The sequence below is a fragment of the Prosopis cineraria genome, unplaced genomic scaffold, assembly GCF_029017545.1.
Source record: "Prosopis cineraria cultivar Desert tree isolate PC_DT_omini unplaced genomic scaffold, ASM2901754v1 PC8, whole genome shotgun sequence".
Classification (NCBI taxonomy): Eukaryota; Viridiplantae; Streptophyta; class Magnoliopsida; order Fabales; family Fabaceae; genus Prosopis; species Prosopis cineraria.
The window spans coordinates 2,186,917-2,204,083 of NW_026555339.1; the positions used below are offsets into that span (position 1 = coordinate 2,186,917).

Consider the following 17,167-nt stretch of genomic DNA (forward strand, 5'->3'; position numbering starts at 1 on the left):
TGAAACTTTTTAGTTATCACAATCCTTCTATGGGACTTCTGTTTGAATTTCCCAAAAAACAATTTATGAGTTTCATTTTATTCACACTCATAACGAGGATCAAGTTTTAAATATGGTTTGATTTCCAGGCTTCTAAAATCATTTTACCCCGAGCCAGGAATTTCCTAGTTTTGCCCCTAAGCAGTGATGCTACTTCCCAAACAAAGGTAAGAATAGAGATATGCATAAATCAAATTAGAAATTTTATTACAGAGCATACACATAAGAACATCAGATTATGAGCATATATCCTCAAAAAATTCCCTTAAACCATAACTCTACGACCTAAAAGAAGCATACACGTTCACGCTGAAGCATCAAAGGGCAAAGCAAGATCAATTATTTTCTAGTTAGCTTAGGTGACAAGCAGCAAGTTAACAAAGCAAGGGAGAAAATCACAACCTTGGGGCATCAGAAAGTAACCTTGGAGTATCTCCTCCCATTGATTGCCTATTCTAAAGTTGTTTCATTTCGAACCTTCTTCTCCTCAACCTGAGTTTTAAGTTCCTTTTTTGTCGTCACATTGCACTCATGGTACCTGAAGCACGTTATCAGATGATCATTAACGAGTCCTGCTACTTGCATGAACGAATACACTACAGTAGGCCCCACACATTGAAAACCTCTGCGCATTAGATCCTTGCTAATGAGTTCTGCTTTAGGAGTTTTTACAGGCACTTGACGTCCATACCGAAATTCATTTCTTATAGGCTTATGGTTCACAAATCTCCAGCAGTAGTTGCCGAACGAACCAAACTCCTGTTGTACCTGTGCATGGGTATATCAATTCAGATTGTTAAAAATCTTAACGAACTTGCTATGCCGTCTTGTTGGATTTAGTTTTAAATTAGAGTTACCTTGAGTAATCGGTTAGCGTTTCCCACAATGGCACGGAGTTTTGGTTCTGATAGGAATGGGTTGCCGTTTATTTTCAATGCTAACAACTCCTTTTCCGTAATCTGAGCAACGGACGATGGGTCAAAGTTTTCAAAGAGCTTCCTATCAGTGATATCAGACAACAAATGTCAGATTATGTTTCAGCTAGATTAGCAGCGAATCATAAATCAAGAGATGGAGATACCTGAATACGTCTCTAAGATTAAGAATTGCTGGCCAACTCAGTTCTGCCAAGGCTTGTGAAAATACAAGCAGCTCGAATAGCTTCCTATCATCATGAACTGGAACACCCCATTCTTCGTCGTGGAATGCAGCATAAAGAGGATCTGCTTTTTTTTTTTTTTAACAGATGACATTTCTCTATAAGGCACAATCGGTGGGTATGTAATAATGTGTAACTGGTTAAAAAGAAGTGACAAAATTCTTTGCCAAGGATCAAGCTCACACTCTCATGGAAACAGTAATTATTAGAGTTATTTATCGTTGCAGGAATTGAACTAAATATCAAATTCGGACTACAAAATGGCAGAGCATTACAAGAGGTAGAATGTTCCTTTTGAACCCGGGCCAGAGATAGAGAAGGGAAAAACGAAAGGAAGAGAAGGAAAGAAATGAGGCATTCTGAGCGCAAAAACTTGTAACTCCTGACAAACTTACCAGAATTTGGAGTGACCCAATCACACCTATTGGACGGACTTGAAGCCGTGGGAGAAAATGCCGCCTCAACGGCACCATCCGGCTCAATCTTTACCGGCTTTAACCCATTACGCCTCACGGTCCTTCTAGAAGCAACATTTTTTGCCAATAAGTTGCTCGAAGAATCGGAGGAGCATGTGCTGTCGGTAGACACATTACTGGTAACAACGGACTGCGGAATTTCTGGCATCTGCTTTCTCGGACGCCGTGGATTCTTGAGACAGTCGTTGTTGCGCTTCTGAACTTCGGAAACCCGAACTCTGTTCCCAGCGGGTCCTAGAATGGCTCGCGGTTTAGAAACAGATTTAGCAGAAGAAGGAAGCTTCGCGGCGACAGGCATTGGAATATGAATTGTATATTTTGAAATTCTTGGGGTACAAACTTCAGTGTTAGGACACAGGCTCTAGACGGAAGAGTACAGGGAGACTTCCGGATGCTTGAGAAAAGCTCCGATCCGAGGAGAAAAACTGAGCAAGAGCTAGTTCGAAGGAGATGGCTCGGGTTTATGGAGGTTTTAGAGGCCCAAAAAAGCTGGGAATCGACGAAATACCGGTTGGTGCCGGTCCTTTGTGCTTGCGTGGAGTTGAAAGCAACGAGAACTCCGGCCGAAATGTCTTTTTTGCCCACATCAGCTGCCTCAAATGGCAGCCGTATCCTTTCTCTTAATTTTGGCCACCTAATTCTTTCTGGAGAAATACAAAAGCCGAGGCCGAGCCTCGGATTCAGAGAAACTGCGGAACAGGAAAACTGGCAGTGGACGTCAGATTTAGAATTGAAGCTGAGCAATGATTGAGTGAGGGGAGAATTAAAACACGAGGTTGCCTTTCGTTGCTGGAATAAGTAGTAGAGTAGAAAAGTTAATCCGAGGAAAGGGACGGCCATAAATCAAGTATTCTTGATGTTAAAGTGGTTCAGAAAGCAAAGCTATGCGAAGACTATGTTTGATTTCTAAATGATTAATAGTTAGTTTGTTTTGACGCTGAAATAAGGAAGAAAGAAGAGAAGGGCATGAATGGGAGAAAGAAAGAAGGTGAAGAAAAGAGTAGGCGAAGAGTCGTATTCGTTTGGTAAATTGGAAAGGGTATGGGGAATGTGGCTCTGGCTTGTGATGGGGAGGTAGTTACCGTTAAGAAAAAGAATCCAAAGTCTCTCCACCAAAATGGGGCAGTGGTAGTGGTTAACCATTATCCAGTTCAGATTAGAGCCGACGGCTGTGTGTGTTCAGTTCGCCGTCCCCTGGTTCAGCCGTCCAGGCGCTTCTATCTACATTCTAGCCCACGTTGTTGGGCTTCCCCTTCAATTTGGACACCGGCCCACGACGAGAAAATTTCTGGACTGTTATTGTCAGGCTTGGCCCAATTATGATTGCAAAATATCTTTTACAGGGAGAACTAATCTTTTAATTCTTATAATTTTAACTTAGTTGTAACTCAATCTTTAAAACTTTGACTATGTTGTAAATTAATTTTTAAACTTTATTTTTTATAATTTAGTTCCTAAAGTTTCAACCTCTTAAAATATTGACTCATATATTTTAAAAAATAAAATTATAAAGATTAAAAATATTTTAAAATTTATTACTAATATTTTAGATTATTAAACATTTTAGTCTTTATAAATATTAAAAGTTTAAAATATTTTTAATCTTTATAATTAAATTTTTTAAAACATAAGGACTAATATTTAAAAAGTTAAAATTTTAAGTACTAAATTATCAAGGATAAAATTCAATGATTGATTTACAACTGAGTTAAAATTTTAAAAATTAAGTTATAATAAATTAAAATTTAAGAATTAAGGTATAACTAAATTAAAATTATAATGACTAAAAAATTAATTTTTTTCTATATTTTAATAGAAAGCCAAAAAAAAACCGAGCGTATGGACAAAATCATGTGCATCCCAGCATGGATCATTATAGATCATTGTCTCTAAATTTTTTAGCACGTTCTTAATGTATTTTCTATAGAAATACACTCTCATAAATAACCTAGCATGTACTTTTTTTTTATTCTATTTATAAGATACCTTTTATAAATAATTTTTAATTTAAAATATATAATATTTTATAATAATTAAATCAGTTTTTTTTAATTTTATCTTTTCTTAATTAACGTGAATATATTTTAATATAGTTATTTTAAAGTCAGAGTTAAAAATAAAAATAAATTTTATTTTTTATAATATAAAAAAACTAATTTCGTTCAAAATATGTGAAACAATTAAAAATATTTTACGAAAGGACTGAATGGAGTGTATGTTGGTGCATTTTAAACATTAAAACTTGATGATTAAGACGGCGAAGACAATATGACTGAAGGTTACACTACGAGTCAAGAGGCTTAAATACATGGGTTGCATAATTCATATAATTAAACAAATAATAAGGGGGTAGTTACCAAAACCAGTACAATTAAAGCTATAATAATTTAGTGGTTACAAAAGTCAACAGAGAAAAAAAAAACTATTTATTCCTTTTGAAATATAGTAACCATTATGTTTAGAAATATCCAACAGCAAGGCAGAGACAGGGATTAACAGCCGAAATGCAATTTCGAAGGTGACCCCTATTTGGTCTCGTCTTGTCACCATGGCATGCGATTTCGTGATTCTCTCTTCTTTTCTCAACTTGGGTTTTGAGTTGTGACCAGATTCAGATTTAGCTGGGCACGGGATTCATGGCTGGCAGGCGATTGTCCTTTATTGTCCTCTTGTCAAAGAAGCAGATGGAGAGTGGAGGGGGAAACATACGTTGTTGAGTGTGTGGCGGAAAAAAAAAAAAAAAGATAAAAAAGAAAAACAGTAGCAAGAAGTAGCTGCAGGGTAATTCGCCACTTGCACGGAACCTTATCCGCAAAATAGTATTTTTAAATTTAAATTTAAATTTAAAAACCTGAAAAGCACGCAAACGCAAGGTTGCGTAATTTATACAATAATGCAGACAGTATTAAATTAAATTAGTAATGCATATAAAAAAAATACTCACCCCATCTCAAATCATGAAACACTTCTGAATAAATTTTTTTATTTTAAAATATAAAATATTTTGAATATATTAAAATTTTATTAAATACATTAATTTTAATTTTATCTTTTATTTTCTATAATTAATTTTTATCACTTTTTTCAATATATTAAATTATAAATATTTTTAAAAGTTTATATTTTTATTTTAAAAAGATAAAATTATTACGTATATTAAATGAAATTTATTTATATGTAAAATTTTATTTAAAAATATTTTATAATTTAAATGGAGGGAGTAATAAATAATAATTAATTTTTTACACACAGAAGGTGTGCATATAATCTTAAGAATGATTAACAATTAATAATTGTAATTGTAAATGTAAATAACATAACAATAATCATTATGTTACCAGCAATTATATTTCGTTTCATTGTGTTAATATTTGTCAGTCATTCTATCTCACCCCTCGTGTTCGTGCGCACTTCCTTGAAATTTTCAGATTTCTAAGCTCATGCTTCGAGGTGCAGATTCGGTTACTATATTTAGAGTGTTACCATTTAAATTAATGATTACAAATTTATATTTCATTTAAGATTAAGTAAATTTATCTCATAAGTACCTGATGTCTGTACGAATCCAAATCCATCGTTTATTGAGCATTTCCATATATTTTAATTTTGCCATTCAGGAAGCGCCTACCAGTATGAAAGAGAAAGATACGCTCTAAGCAATTAAGGTTCCTGCCATGGAGTGCGAACTCAAGGTCCTGAATTCAAAACCGCCTAAATCGAGTACGAAACAACCCGACCCTATCTGCCATGTGGTCTCCACCGCCGACGACCGTCCTCTTCTCAACTCCAACTCTTCTGTCTCCTCCAACAGCCTCCGAGAGGTTGAGAACAAATTCGCTCCCTTCGTCAGACGCGATGTTTACGGAGCCATGGGGCGTGGACCCTTGCCGATGAAGGAGAAGCTGTTGCTGGCTCTGGCATTGCTCACATTAGCTCCAATTAGGGTCGTCCTGATCATCGCCATCCTGATATTGTATAACTTTATTTGTAGGATCTGCACACTATTCTCCGTCCCTTATCGGGAGGATGGACAGGAAGATTACGCGCATTTGGGAGGGTGGAGAAGGTCCGTGATTGTTTGGTTTGGCAAAGCTCTCCCCAGGCTCATCCTTTTTGTTCTAGGGTTTTACTGGATCAGTGAGACCTATCGGACTCCGCATACTGATGATGACAAGCCCACCGCTGAGGTACTTCTTTCAAATTTACTTATCTTTACGAATTGTTTTTAGATGGCGTTTTTGGCTATGTGCTTGACTTCAAACCTGTCTGAGAGGACCGATGTGATTAAGAGAGTTGTCCTGTTTAGTAATTTCCATGGACGCACCTGTTTGTTTCTGAATGCATCATCTCGCCCTCTACTTGTTCTTAAGTTAAAGCATGAGACCAGAGCTGCTTGTGCTGCCCTCAATTGACCAGGCTTAGCTTTCATAAGAAGCTCCTTCTGCTTCTGAATAACCCATACAGATTACTGAAACTCATCCCTGAATTGGTTTCAGCCTTTCATCTTCATGAACTTTACTGTTGAAGGCCTAAATTTGAGGAGTCTAGGAAGTTGACGCCAGGCTAGACCTAAGAATTATCTCAATATTTTCTAGAACTAGTGTTATTTCTTACTTCCCAAGGTAAAATGCATGGCGTTCTTTTCAAAATAGCAGCTCTTCAAAATTTTAAATGACTAGAATTTTTTCCCGCGAAATATATGGGATATATAATAATCTAATATATTTTTTTGGTTAAAAGATTTATTGACCTGAGCACAATTTTAGGTGGGGAATTTAAAATCCAAATTCCATTAAAATGGTACCGAAAAAGATAGAACTTAAAGTAATAATGATAGAGTAGAAAGGCTAATGTAAACCGTATTGTTCAAATGGCTTGCAAATAGTATATTATAAAAAGAAGTGACATTTTTCATCGGCTATGAAAAGTATGGCTTGTATGAGAATATATATTTACATATAAATTAAATTACAATTGAATATAATGTTCAACCAGGTATTATGTACCTCATTATAAATAACTAAGGTTATAAGGTTAATTTGCATATGCCTATATTCTAATCTTCTATCTCATTTGAACTGACAATAACAAGGAGTTGTATTTTACGTTGAAATTTTTTGACTCTCAATTGTATGATACAATTCGGGCTGCTGATTTACCTACCTAGAATCAGTGCCTTCCTTTTCCTCCTCCCTCCTTCAGGGGAAAATGGAATGTGATTGAGCTGCTACAATTATTATAGTTTAGCTTCATCTTTCTTATCTCTCGTCTTGGTATTTGTCTTAGTTCTAACAATTCTCTTCTCTTTTAATGTAAGAAGAAAGGAAAGAACCAATCTGAAGAGATAGGAAGACCTGGTGTAATAATATCTAATCACGTGTCATACTTGGATATTTTGTATCACATGTCTTCCTCATTCCCAAGTTTTGTTGCGAAGGTTTGTCATGATGTCCCATTTAATTTCTTATCGAATGTATGTTGCTTATCTTGCTGTGATGACCTCAAATTTGTTACTGACACATGTTTCATGCTCTATATGCCAACTTTGGATTTTGTTGCTGAAGAGATCAGTGGCTAAACTTCCTTTAGTTGGTCTCATCAGGTTTGTTAGCTTGCTATTGAATGCACGATCTATTTTCCTGTGTTTCTTTGCTCTCTAGGTATTGCTGTGCATGGCTCTTTTTTCGTCTCATAATGCAAAATATGACTTTCTCAAGTTTAATGTTCGTGCATTATATGGAATGAACATGCTGCATCTTATCTCTACCTCAATGCATACTCTTTTATCTTCATCTGTGGAACAATTTAAAACATTGGGCTCACACATTATTGCATGTCTTGTGACAGCAAGTGCCTTGGCTGTATCTATGTTCAGCGGGAATCAAAGTCATCAGACTTTAAGGGTGTTTCAGGTGCTTATTGGTGCACGCACACATTGTAATGCTTTCGATAATATGCAGATTCTTAACCCACCCTCCTCAGGGGGCCTCTCTTCCAATCCCCTACTATGCTTGGTTTTTTTGTTCATGTTGTAGTGCCATGCTAATTGCATAGGATGAGTTGATGAATAAATTGTTTAAGAATACAATGGTCATAAGATATTGCAGTATTTTGGGGGGAAATGAGAGAATTATCTATACTGTTTTTCAAATTGAATTGCAGTTAAAATTGTTTGTTCTGCTGTATTAGTGGTATCTCTTGATTGTTTATACTATATTAATTGATTTAGTTTCTTATTGCCTTGGGATCTGAATTCCCTTTCAACTCTTGGGTATAGGCTAGCTGTTTCTCATGTGTCATGTTGAAAGCTGCCCCAGCCGTTCTTGTTATGCATACCAACTTATCTTTATCAGTAAAATTATTTGTCTTGAGGTTTCTCAGTGTTCTAGGTTGAGCTTGAACCTAGGTTTTATTTGCCCCCCTTTTTTTGGTGGAAATTTAGGACCATAAATTATCAGGCATGACTAAACTGCAGGCATTTCTACCTGCAGGTGTTGTCACTGAAAGAATTCAAGAAGCTCATCAGAATAAGGTTTCTCCTATGTTGCTATTTCCAGGTTATTATCCTGACTATTCCATGTTATCTGGGTCAATTTAGCTACCCTTGGCATACTGTTCTATATCAGTTTCATGGAATAGGAATTAATTTCTTGTGTAATGCCTTACCTCTCTGAACATTATCTGATGAATTAATGTGTGTCCTGAGGAATAAATATATTATGTATCTTGTTTTTCATTGGTGAACATTATTGACTATTTCCTCTGGCTTTTGATTTTCCACAAGTTGGAAGTACTTTCCGCATTTGTCTTTTTCCTAATCTTTTCAACTTACAAGTTTTAATTTATGTTTATTTCTTAGTCTCTCCATATCTCTTCTTATCAATAATTTATTTTTTCATCTAAAAAGAAACTTCATCTCTCATTTGTTTATCTTTCAACTAGATAGGCGAGCCTCATGCATTGCATGGCTCATGAGGAATGAGCCATATTGCTTGACTTGTGTATAATACAACTTGTTATAGATTTACTCTATATTGATACTACTCTTAAACATTAAATTTCTAATTTATTATGTTGCTGGTACGTGAAACATCTGGTGTATATGGTAGCACTTGTCACATTACAATCAAACATGTCTCTTTCTTATCATGATATATTTCCTTTCATCGGTCAAAGTTAGTATATTTCAGTACGTCAAGGATGATCTAGAGCATCCAATTTTTTCCTTCTTATTGTTTGTCTTCTATTTTTTTCTTTTTTTAAATTTAACGATACTGAATATTCTACAGAAGGTACAACCACAAATGGCAACTTTCTTCTTCCATTTAAGACTGGTGGTTTTTTGGCAAGTGCTCCAGTACTTCCTGTAATTCTAAAATACCCTTACCAGAGATTTAGTCCTGCCTGGGATTCTATATCTGGGGTGAGTGGTTATAAAGTTTTAGTTCTATTGTACTTTATGAATTTCCACAAGGAGAACTAATATAGCAACTAGCATCTATACAGTTATGTTTTGCTAAATGGGTCACCTTTTGAGGCTATGGTTTTGCCTTGGCATCAACGTTTACCAAAATTTGAGTCTGTCGTTTCTTCAGTCTTATTTTATATTGAATTTTGATGGGATGCTTAAATCTTCATCAATTTTGAGGGAGCCAGTGGTTGGTACTCTTTTAACTTTTCTTCACTTGGAGGTGGGAAATGTCAGTAGTACTGATGAAGATTTAGCCTGCCCACCTGTTTGGATGGAGGGTTTTGAACGGGAGGGGAGTTGCTCCCCTCCTGTTGCTTGGAAATGAAAATTGGTCTACCCCACTCCCCTCCGAATTGGGCAGTTTTGGAGGGGAAGAATATTTTAATTATAGTGAGACCAAAATAACCTCATCATTCATCATCTTTTTGTAAAAAAAAAAAAAAAAAAATCCAACATTATCACTGGCACTAATGAAACGAACATTGAGCTGGTAATGTTATGGGAACAAGCTTATATGCTCAAAAGTATTACTTGGGTTTTGATGGTTATGGAATTTATAGATATTTTCCGTTTTTTTTTTTTCGTTTTCAAATTTACTGTTTATTTTGCAGGTGCGCCACATAGTTTTTCTCCTCTGTCAGTTTGTAAATCATTTGGAGGTGACACGGTTACCTGTCTACTGTCCCTCTCAGTTAGAGAAGGATGATCCCAAACTTTATGCTAATAATGTTAGAAGTTTGATGGCTGCTGAGGTATGAACATTCAACTAATGCATGACATAGAATGTTCAGGAGGCCAATTATATTAGATCTAACACTTTGCCAGCATGTGTCTCTTCTGGTTTTTTATTGCGAAATAGGTTCTTTATGCTTATTTTAATACCTCCGGATTTGTAAGCATTTAGGCAGGATATGGATAGTGGCCTATTCTATAGCTCTCACAATGACATGTTTGCATGTGTGGACTATTTTTTACTTGCAATTCAATTTTCTGCGTCCCTGATTACATACCAGGTATTCCTGAAACCAATTCTAGAATGAGTTGGTTATAATGGATTTATGTACGTTAGATTTTTTAAATATCTTGTTCCATGTCCTCGTTGTTGAAGTTAAACATTTGAATAAGAGAGTGTACCGTTAATGTCCTGTCATTAGAAGATACTTCGCTTAATGGGAGTGGAATTGTTGGACTGAACAAATCCTTGATTTGATTCATTTGGTATTAGTCGCAAGTTCACTCTAAATTTTTATATGATTGATAAATTCGTAAAATTGTAATAACGTGCAATACTTCATCATGTTTCTTTCACTTCCATTCAGCCAAGTGGGTCAACCTCTTTCTAAACTGTAAAGCTTGGAGAATACCAAACAAACTCTTGATTTCTCGTCCATTGCATTCTTGTCATGGTTTCCATTCTGTCTCCCCTGCACACACTCCCCCCCCCCCAAAAAAAAAAGAAGGGGGAAAAAAAACCCAAGAAGCATTGCCTAATAGTTAATCCTTATATTATTTAGAAGAGTAACATCTGTCGATACTAGCTTGATATCGTTTAAGTTTTGCTTGCAGGGTAATTTGATTCTTTCAGATATTGCGCTGGCTGAAAAGCGGATATATCTTGCTTCTCTCGATGGTAATAATAGCCCTCCTAGTGTTATGCATCAGAAAGACGATTGATAATTTCATGGCGAATGATATGTTGATCCCTTAGAGTTTCTTAGTTTCAAACTCGGCATTTGCATTTGAATTGACAGCTTGTGCGAGGGTACTTGTGTACTTTGATTGTAAATAACATTGCCGGTTAAATGTTCTTAATCGCTGGTGAACTCCTGTTGACCTTGAAGCATCCATTTCAAGAGTCACGCTGGTTGTTGTAGAAAATTTCAATAAGATGAGTGACATGAGCTCTTCTAGAAACACCGAGTGGTCTTAGATCTGAATCTTCTCTTCCGTGTTCCTGCAGGTTCCGTTTTCCGTTGATAATTCGGATTCGTGGTCCCTGTACATTCCTTGTGTGGTTCTATTGGTAAAGAAAATGAAATTTATAAACATTAAAAAAAAAAAAACAGAACTCTGCAGAACTAATATTCACTAGTGGATTTGTATCTGAATCTTTATCCGCCAGTAGAGCTTTAATGCGTATTTCAAACCGAAGTCTCCATTTCTAATATTAGATGACGAATTTGTTGTGGCCGAGTGGGATCTTCTCCAGCGTGGGATGGTGATTTTAAAACGGCATTGCTGATTCTGATTATTTGATGCAGCGCATATGGAGAGCTAGTTTATGTTGTAAATTTGTAATCTAGTGATGGTTTGTAGGCGCAAATTTTGGACATTTGAATGTCTTGCAGGCCAGTACTTGGATCATTCTTGTGTGAACATGAGCATCTGAAGTTCCTGGAGGTCGTGTGTTACTAGATTCATGCTATTACATACGATATAATGATTACACACACTTTTTAAAAGTACGAGGAGTAAATTACATACGATATAATGAATAAATACAATTTTTTTAAGAAGTACAAGTAAACTTTGTTATAAATAACAAGCATCTCTTTCGAATATTGATATTGATGAGAAAAGATAAATCCTTTAAATGATATGAAAATAGGTGTCCGAAGAAAATATAATAGCATGCATGTACACTACAAGGTGACAAAACATTTAATAAATGATATTTGGTATGGCAGAAAAACATGAAAAATTGGAAATAATATAAAATGAAAAGATTAAAACACCCCCAATCTTTTAACGTGACATATTAAGAATAAAATAGAAGCTTGGCAATCTTAACATGTAATATACGTAATCATTTGCTACAAATGCATACAAAAAAGGATTGATTTCTACATTGTGATAGAACTATTGTTTGCACTGAAAAAAAAATTAGACATTAAAAATAAAATGCAATCAAAGTATAAAGACCTAGAAAAAGGAAAAGAAAAGGCCCGTGTGTATGCCACCGTTGAAAATAGGACATTTTCGGAATCAATCATTTACAATCTACTAAAAGAAATAGCTGCGGCTGCGCTTAATCACATGAATTTTGCTAAACGGATCAATCATTGTTGACAGAGCAAATTCTCATTAGGGTTTTTTCCCCTTTATCGGTATTGACAGAGGTTAGAGGGCACCCAGCATGTTGAAATGAGTCCATGCCTCCTGCGTTGCAAATGTAGACAAAATGATTGGGAGTTTCAGAAGAGACTAAGAGAATGTTGAACGAGACAATAATGATAGAGTATTCCTCATTTCCCCATCCCCTCTTGAGCGAGCTCTTCTCTAAGTACTTGGAGACTAATAAAATGTTATGATATTAACATCTATTTCCAATTCCAAGCAAGATGATACTATAAAAGACAGAAATTCGCATAATAGGTTGCTAAAACAGCATGTTACCTGCAAAATATCAAAAACTTTTTCCGCAATGTATTTCTGATGAGAAGCAGCACCCTTCTGCTGCAGCTTATCCGGATGTAGGCAGAGTAAAGCCCTTTGATATGCTCTTTTCACTGCATTCCCTTCGATTATATCAACAAGAGGCAAAGGCTTCCAGCCACTGTCAGGCCAAAGCACCTATATTGATGATGGTGGCCAATTTTAATAAGTACGTGGCGTGAACTTCAAGAACTAGCTTCCAAATATCATTTTAAGGCATATCAAGATGCATTATCTTTGTTGACGAGCAAGAACAATTGGAATATATAAAACTGAATCTGAACTGAGGTTTGAACATGATTGTTATTGCTCACATATTGTAATGTTGATAGCAGGGACCGTATATTTCCTTGCTTCCCGTTAGACCATTGCCGTATCTTATCATCAATAACCTGCATTGTCCATAAAAATTATAGGCACAGAATTGTGCTTAAGTTGAACTTTGAAATAAACACAGCACGGGTAGTGACACAATACTTTGATTTCTTGATTATTCTGGGTTTGGAAGACTTCATTGTCATCTTGCGCTAGCTCCCTTACCTGTGAAGAACCCCAGTTAAGGAGCTCGTCAGCAATCGGGCACATAATAGTTCTCTTTCTTCTCTCATTGATCTTTCTTTCTTTCTTTTTTCTTTTTCTCTTCTTGCAATAGAAGGCAATAAATTCAAGTTTTACACTTAAAGATGTGAATTTAGATATCTTAATTGAAAAATATTCCACTGAATGAGATATATTAAACATGATAAAACCTACCCGAAAATTCCCATGGAAAAACCCGTCTTCAACCGCAACTGTACTATCAAGAATTTCTGCAAACAATAAAAGCACTCCATCAAGTGACATCAAATATATTGTCAAAATCCTATTTACATACAGCATTTGGACCATATGGGAATACTTATTTTTGCAGAAAGGTTTACCAGAGTTAAGAGAAAGTGAGAAACACATTATGGGGAAAAAAATGCAAGACTTAGCATTTTAATATCGAATTTTATGCACGATGATTATCCTATAGTTATGTCTTTTCACGCGCCTGTGTGCATGTGCGTGCATGTGAATGGGTGAGTGAGAGTGTGGGAAGGGGGGAGCATATTCATAATTTAATTTCACCAGTTGTTCCTCCCACCGAGAACCTTAATGCAAGTCAAATTCTCAACAGATGGAAAATTGATATTTGGAGAACTTACTGGCAGTGGTACCTGATGCCGAGATATCATCCTGCCGAAACAAATTATCACCAGAAGTGTTGGTAATCTCCGTAGCAGAGTCCACTTTCTTTAAAATTTGAGGATTATCTTCTGCCTGGGAAATTTGAATGAGATCCTAGATTCAATTGTCATAAAACTAAAATATATCGCTTCCACGTTTCAGAATTTAACAGTCAAAGAAAATTCTCTATAGGTGTTCTCAGGTTATTTAGATTGACATCCGTTTTCGAGTTGAATTTCATTCCTTTTCTAGTCAGGTTTATTCAGTTGTGCCAGCACTTACTTCTTCTGTTGTTCTTAAAGCACTTCTCAGCTTGTACTCAGACGATTTGGTGCCAACTCTTGGCTTCGTAACAGCTTCTTGGCTGAATATTCGAACAAATTCTTTGACTTTTCCTTTCACTTTGACATTCTCCATACTTTGCAAGGTAGCTTTACTTCCTTCTACACCATTCAAGTCAGCTGTCTTTTCTACTTGTCTCTTCCAAGTAGTACTAATGTCGCGAATAGCAGATGACTTCGGAGTTTTGCTTTCTATTCCTTTCTCCATTTTAGTCTTCTCAGTATAATCTGACATAAAAAATTGAGCGGGTTTCAGGAATGGTAAACTAGTAATATCCACATACAGTGAATGGTGTACATGTAATTGGCCTTTACCTTGTGTGTCATCGCTTTTGCTGATTAGAGAATGTGATGATTTTGACTCAACTCTCTGAGTTTTAATTGTCTGAACTAAATCCTCTTTCATTTTTCCAGAAAATTCTCTCCCACTTACAGAACAGATACTCGATTCTGCTCGAGTGTCAGAAGACAAAGAACTACCAGGAACATCTTTGATAATATTTTGAAGGGTGCTTAAGGTTGTTAAATTACGTTTCGCAGAAGCTCTTTCTTCGAGCGTATCTGACCCATTCTGAGGGGTTACAAAAGTAGTTGACCGATCTTGTCTTCTGTTTTTCAACGAAGAGGAAACTGTATATGCTAAAGAATTATCATTTTGTGAAGTACTTTCTCTTACCATCCAATCCTTAGTGCTGGAGCATCTCTCAAGTTTAACATTTTCTTTTGTTCTTGAGTTTCTTTCTGTCCGAAGAGGCATCAACAGTGGCACTACCCCCTTACTTGCCCATTTATATATTGAGAAATGGAACTGACCTGCACTATCGCCTCCTTTGTCTGCTTTATCAGATATGCTCAAGTCTGAAATCTCTTGTGATGAACGACTTGGCCGCATAGTTCCCGAACCATTCTTTGACTCCTCCATACCTCGAGTTGTGTGGCTTGAAAATCTAGAAAGATGAGTGGCTGGAGAATCTGAAGAGCTTAAGCCATTTGAAGCGGCATCCTTGTTGCTCATGCGTAGGCTTCTAGCAGGGGAACCAAACGTTGGAAGGTCCGTGCCTTTTGTCAATTTGGCAGGAAGGCTGTGCAAGTTGAAGAATGAACATGTCACTACTTACTATTAGTGTAGTGAATCGTAGCAAATCAGAATAAAAATTGAAGAGACCACAATGGACAAAAGCCACGGATGACAGGCCCCCCGGTTTGTGCAGACCAAACAAGCGTGAGGGATTTTTGTCCTCGCCGTTATTCTTCGACGTGAATCTAAACCTCTAGGCCCATGGGCGTTTCTGAGTCTGGCCCATAAACCACCTACCTGGTTGGGTTGGGCCCATTAACACGGCCTTGATGTCTAGCAGGCAGCTATATTTCTTTCTTTCTGTTTTTTTCATACCAGAACAGGCAGCTATGTTTTACTGATGACCGAAAAAATGTGGTCTCTTGTTTATTAATTTCATTATGATTGATACAACAGAAATAAATTTTATTTGAGCCAGCTATGGGTTAATCTGAAAAAAACCAAAAAGAAAAAAAAGTAATAAAACTCAATTTTCATTTTTATTTAGAAGTAAAGCACTTGATTAAGCGTCAATGCCAGAGGCAAAGGCATTCCTCCAGTTGATTTTTACCTTAATGTGACTTGAATGCCAAAGGCATTCCTCATTATTTTCCCCCCCCCCCCCCCAATCTCATCAATTTTGTTTGCTGTACACAATATATGAATTTGAAAACAGCTGACCGAAATTGCCGTAGTTTCTTTTTGGAAAAGAAAAAAGAGGAAGACTATCTTCGTGACAACAAGCTTAGGTGCGGGAGGCAAAGAGAGAACCTCAGAGTTGAAGGGAGAGAAGAAGGACTGATGGAATCAGGTGCGGGAGGCAGAGGAGGGACAGGGCTCAAAATTCTGGAACCTGGCGTCGAAGAGAAAGGGTGTCGTTCATGCTTGATCGGAGTACGACACGGAGACTCATCTCCTCCAAATATGTCGTCGTAGAAGTTATCGTTCGCGTACCGCCTCCTGTTCAAATAATCTTCCCCGAACACAGGTTTCTCACGAACACGAGGCCACGCACACCAACTAGCATCCTCCTCCATCTGCGATGCACCGAGATCCGGCGATTCGCCGATACGCAACGCATCTCCTGAACGGAAGAACGCCTCGGTGGGCCCCCGAACACATCGTGGAAATCAACGTCCGAGTTTCGGAGTGGGGTGCTCGGATTTGTGGACGGCCTTTGATGATTGTAGCCTAAGAGAATGCTTTCTCTTTGAGAAAATCTCTCCATTTTTGAACCGGTAAGCAGCAGCTCCCAATAGATCAAGTAGTTGACGAATCCTTGTGGAGCTATTCGAAATTAGCAGGGAATGTAGGAGTCGGGATGGACAAGTTACGAAGAGGAAAGCTCAGAAACGGACAGGAGAGGGTGGGGGCGAACTTGGTTGGGGGGAGAGATTTCGAATTGTGAAGCCACAAAATTTGGCTGACTCTGGATAAGATGGCGAGGAAAATTCCAAATCATGCCAGTGACTGATGCGCGCCTTGCCAGTACCTGTGGCTGTTCAATTGCTCTTAACTGTGGGCGCCATTTTTTTGTGATGCTAGTTAAATGCCCTGTCTCTGTTAGTCTGTTGCGTTCTCCTCCTCTGTAAGTATTACATATTCTTAATTTTATGTATCCAAAATACTTAAACCAGAGAGGCCGCCTAAGGAAAGCATTTTTAATTAAATAAGCCTAAGGCTCACAAGAATAGTCTATTTGACATATGCATCCTTCTCAATTTTCGTAGGTGTTTGGATATTGCTCTCCGTGGTTACTAAGTCAGCTAAATAAGCCAACTCATTTTTCAGGACCACTCCATTCTACTCATGCTCCTAGTAAAGCAAATTGGTGGAGGCATGTTTTCTTTAAGGCTTGTCCTTTAGAGACCATACATTCATAGTTATTGAGATTTTGAATTGTGATCCGTTAGTCCTCTGTGATGTTGGGGCTGGAGTTGTAGATTATAAATATCTAGCTAGAGATTATAGGTTGTATAA

At 36.9% G+C, this 17,167-nt stretch overlaps 3 protein-coding genes and 1 long non-coding RNA gene across 15 annotated transcripts; 2 read left to right on the plus strand and 2 right to left on the minus strand.

The window, feature by feature from the left end:
- Positions 1-349: 349 nt before the first annotated feature.
- LOC129317910 (uncharacterized) lies at positions 350-2,675 on the minus strand. Of its 3 annotated transcripts, XM_054962332.1 has the most exons (5): positions 1,594-2,675; positions 1,121-1,265; positions 897-1,038; positions 654-807; positions 350-577 (listed from the first exon to the last, which is right to left on the minus strand). In XM_054962332.1, the coding sequence occupies exons 1-5, from the start codon at positions 1,970-1,972 to the stop codon at positions 558-560; spliced, it is 840 nt and encodes a 279-aa protein (XP_054818307.1). In that variant the 5' UTR covers positions 1,973-2,675; the 3' UTR covers positions 350-557. The 3 variants fall into 3 exon arrangements, with proteins under 3 accessions (XP_054818307.1, XP_054818305.1, XP_054818306.1); XM_054962330.1 differs by having other exon boundaries at positions 350-807; positions 1,594-2,669; XM_054962331.1 differs by having other exon boundaries at positions 350-807; positions 1,121-1,262; positions 1,594-2,664.
- Positions 2,676-5,050: 2,375 nt separating this feature from the next.
- On the plus strand, positions 5,051-11,509 carry LOC129318277 (lysophospholipid acyltransferase LPEAT1-like). 8 transcript variants are annotated; one of them, XM_054963001.1, is made up of 10 exons: positions 5,051-5,124; positions 5,292-5,861; positions 6,992-7,111; positions 7,239-7,276; positions 7,522-7,586; positions 8,166-8,231; positions 8,964-9,097; positions 9,757-9,897; positions 10,700-10,775; positions 11,106-11,509. In XM_054963001.1, exons 2-10 carry the CDS (start codon positions 5,349-5,351, stop codon positions 11,120-11,122), a joined length of 1,170 nt encoding a protein of 389 aa, XP_054818976.1. In that variant the 5' UTR covers positions 5,051-5,124; positions 5,292-5,348; the 3' UTR covers positions 11,123-11,509. The 8 variants fall into 8 exon arrangements, with proteins under 8 accessions (XP_054818976.1, XP_054818977.1, XP_054818978.1 ...); XM_054963002.1 differs by having other exon boundaries at positions 10,712-10,775; XM_054963003.1 differs by lacking the exon at positions 11,106-11,509 and having other exon boundaries at positions 5,292-5,578; positions 5,666-5,861; positions 10,700-11,059.
- Positions 11,510-11,915: 406 nt separating this feature from the next.
- LOC129318766 (J domain-containing protein required for chloroplast accumulation response 1) lies at positions 11,916-16,550 on the minus strand. Of its 3 annotated transcripts, none has more exons than XM_054963702.1 (9): positions 15,959-16,550; positions 14,446-15,212; positions 14,072-14,358; positions 13,768-13,882; positions 13,334-13,389; positions 13,058-13,120; positions 12,895-12,972; positions 12,542-12,718; positions 11,916-12,304 (listed from the first exon to the last, which is right to left on the minus strand). In XM_054963702.1, exons 1-9 carry the CDS (start codon positions 16,222-16,224, stop codon positions 12,266-12,268), a joined length of 1,848 nt encoding a protein of 615 aa, XP_054819677.1. In that variant the 5' UTR covers positions 16,225-16,550; the 3' UTR covers positions 11,916-12,265. The 3 variants fall into 3 exon arrangements, with proteins under 3 accessions (XP_054819677.1, XP_054819679.1, XP_054819678.1); XM_054963704.1 differs by having other exon boundaries at positions 14,944-15,212; positions 15,959-16,548; XM_054963703.1 differs by having other exon boundaries at positions 13,780-13,882; positions 15,959-16,547.
- Positions 16,551-16,638: 88 nt separating this feature from the next.
- Positions 16,639-17,167, plus strand: LOC129318767 (uncharacterized). Its single transcript, XR_008595302.1, has 2 exons — positions 16,639-16,775; positions 16,918-17,167. It is a non-coding gene; the product is annotated as an uncharacterized LOC129318767 (long non-coding RNA).

Excerpts from the sequence above, each read along its gene's own strand:
- LOC129317910 (XM_054962330.1), bottom strand. The coding sequence starts at position 1,972 with ATGCCTGTCGCCGCGAAGCTTCCTTCTTCTGCTAAATCTGTTTCTAAA. Across the intron at positions 1,039-1,120 it reads AATCTTAGAGACGTATTCAG|GAAGCTCTTTGAAAACTTTG; the intron begins GTATCTCCATCT and ends TATCACTGATAG. Across the intron at positions 808-896 it reads ACGCTAACCGATTACTCAAG|GTACAACAGGAGTTTGGTTC; the intron begins GTAACTCTAATT and ends ACCCATGCACAG.
- LOC129318277 (XM_054962997.1), top strand. The coding sequence starts at position 5,349 with ATGGAGTGCGAACTCAAGGTCCTGAATTCAAAACCGCCTAAATCGAGT. Across the intron at positions 5,862-6,991 it reads ATGACAAGCCCACCGCTGAG|AAGAAAGGAAAGAACCAATC; the intron begins GTACTTCTTTCA and ends TTTTAATGTAAG. Across the intron at positions 7,587-8,165 it reads AGACTTTAAGGGTGTTTCAG|GTGTTGTCACTGAAAGAATT; the intron begins GTGCTTATTGGT and ends TTCTACCTGCAG.
- LOC129318766 (XM_054963702.1), bottom strand. The coding sequence starts at position 16,224 with ATGGAGGAGGATGCTAGTTGGTGTGCGTGGCCTCGTGTTCGTGAGAAA. Across the intron at positions 13,883-14,071 it reads CTTTAAGAACAACAGAAGAA|GCAGAAGATAATCCTCAAAT; the intron begins GTAAGTGCTGGC and ends CAAATTTCCCAG. Across the intron at positions 12,305-12,541 it reads AAGTTTTTGATATTTTGCAG|GAGGCATGGACTCATTTCAA; the intron begins GTAACATGCTGT and ends TTTGCAACGCAG.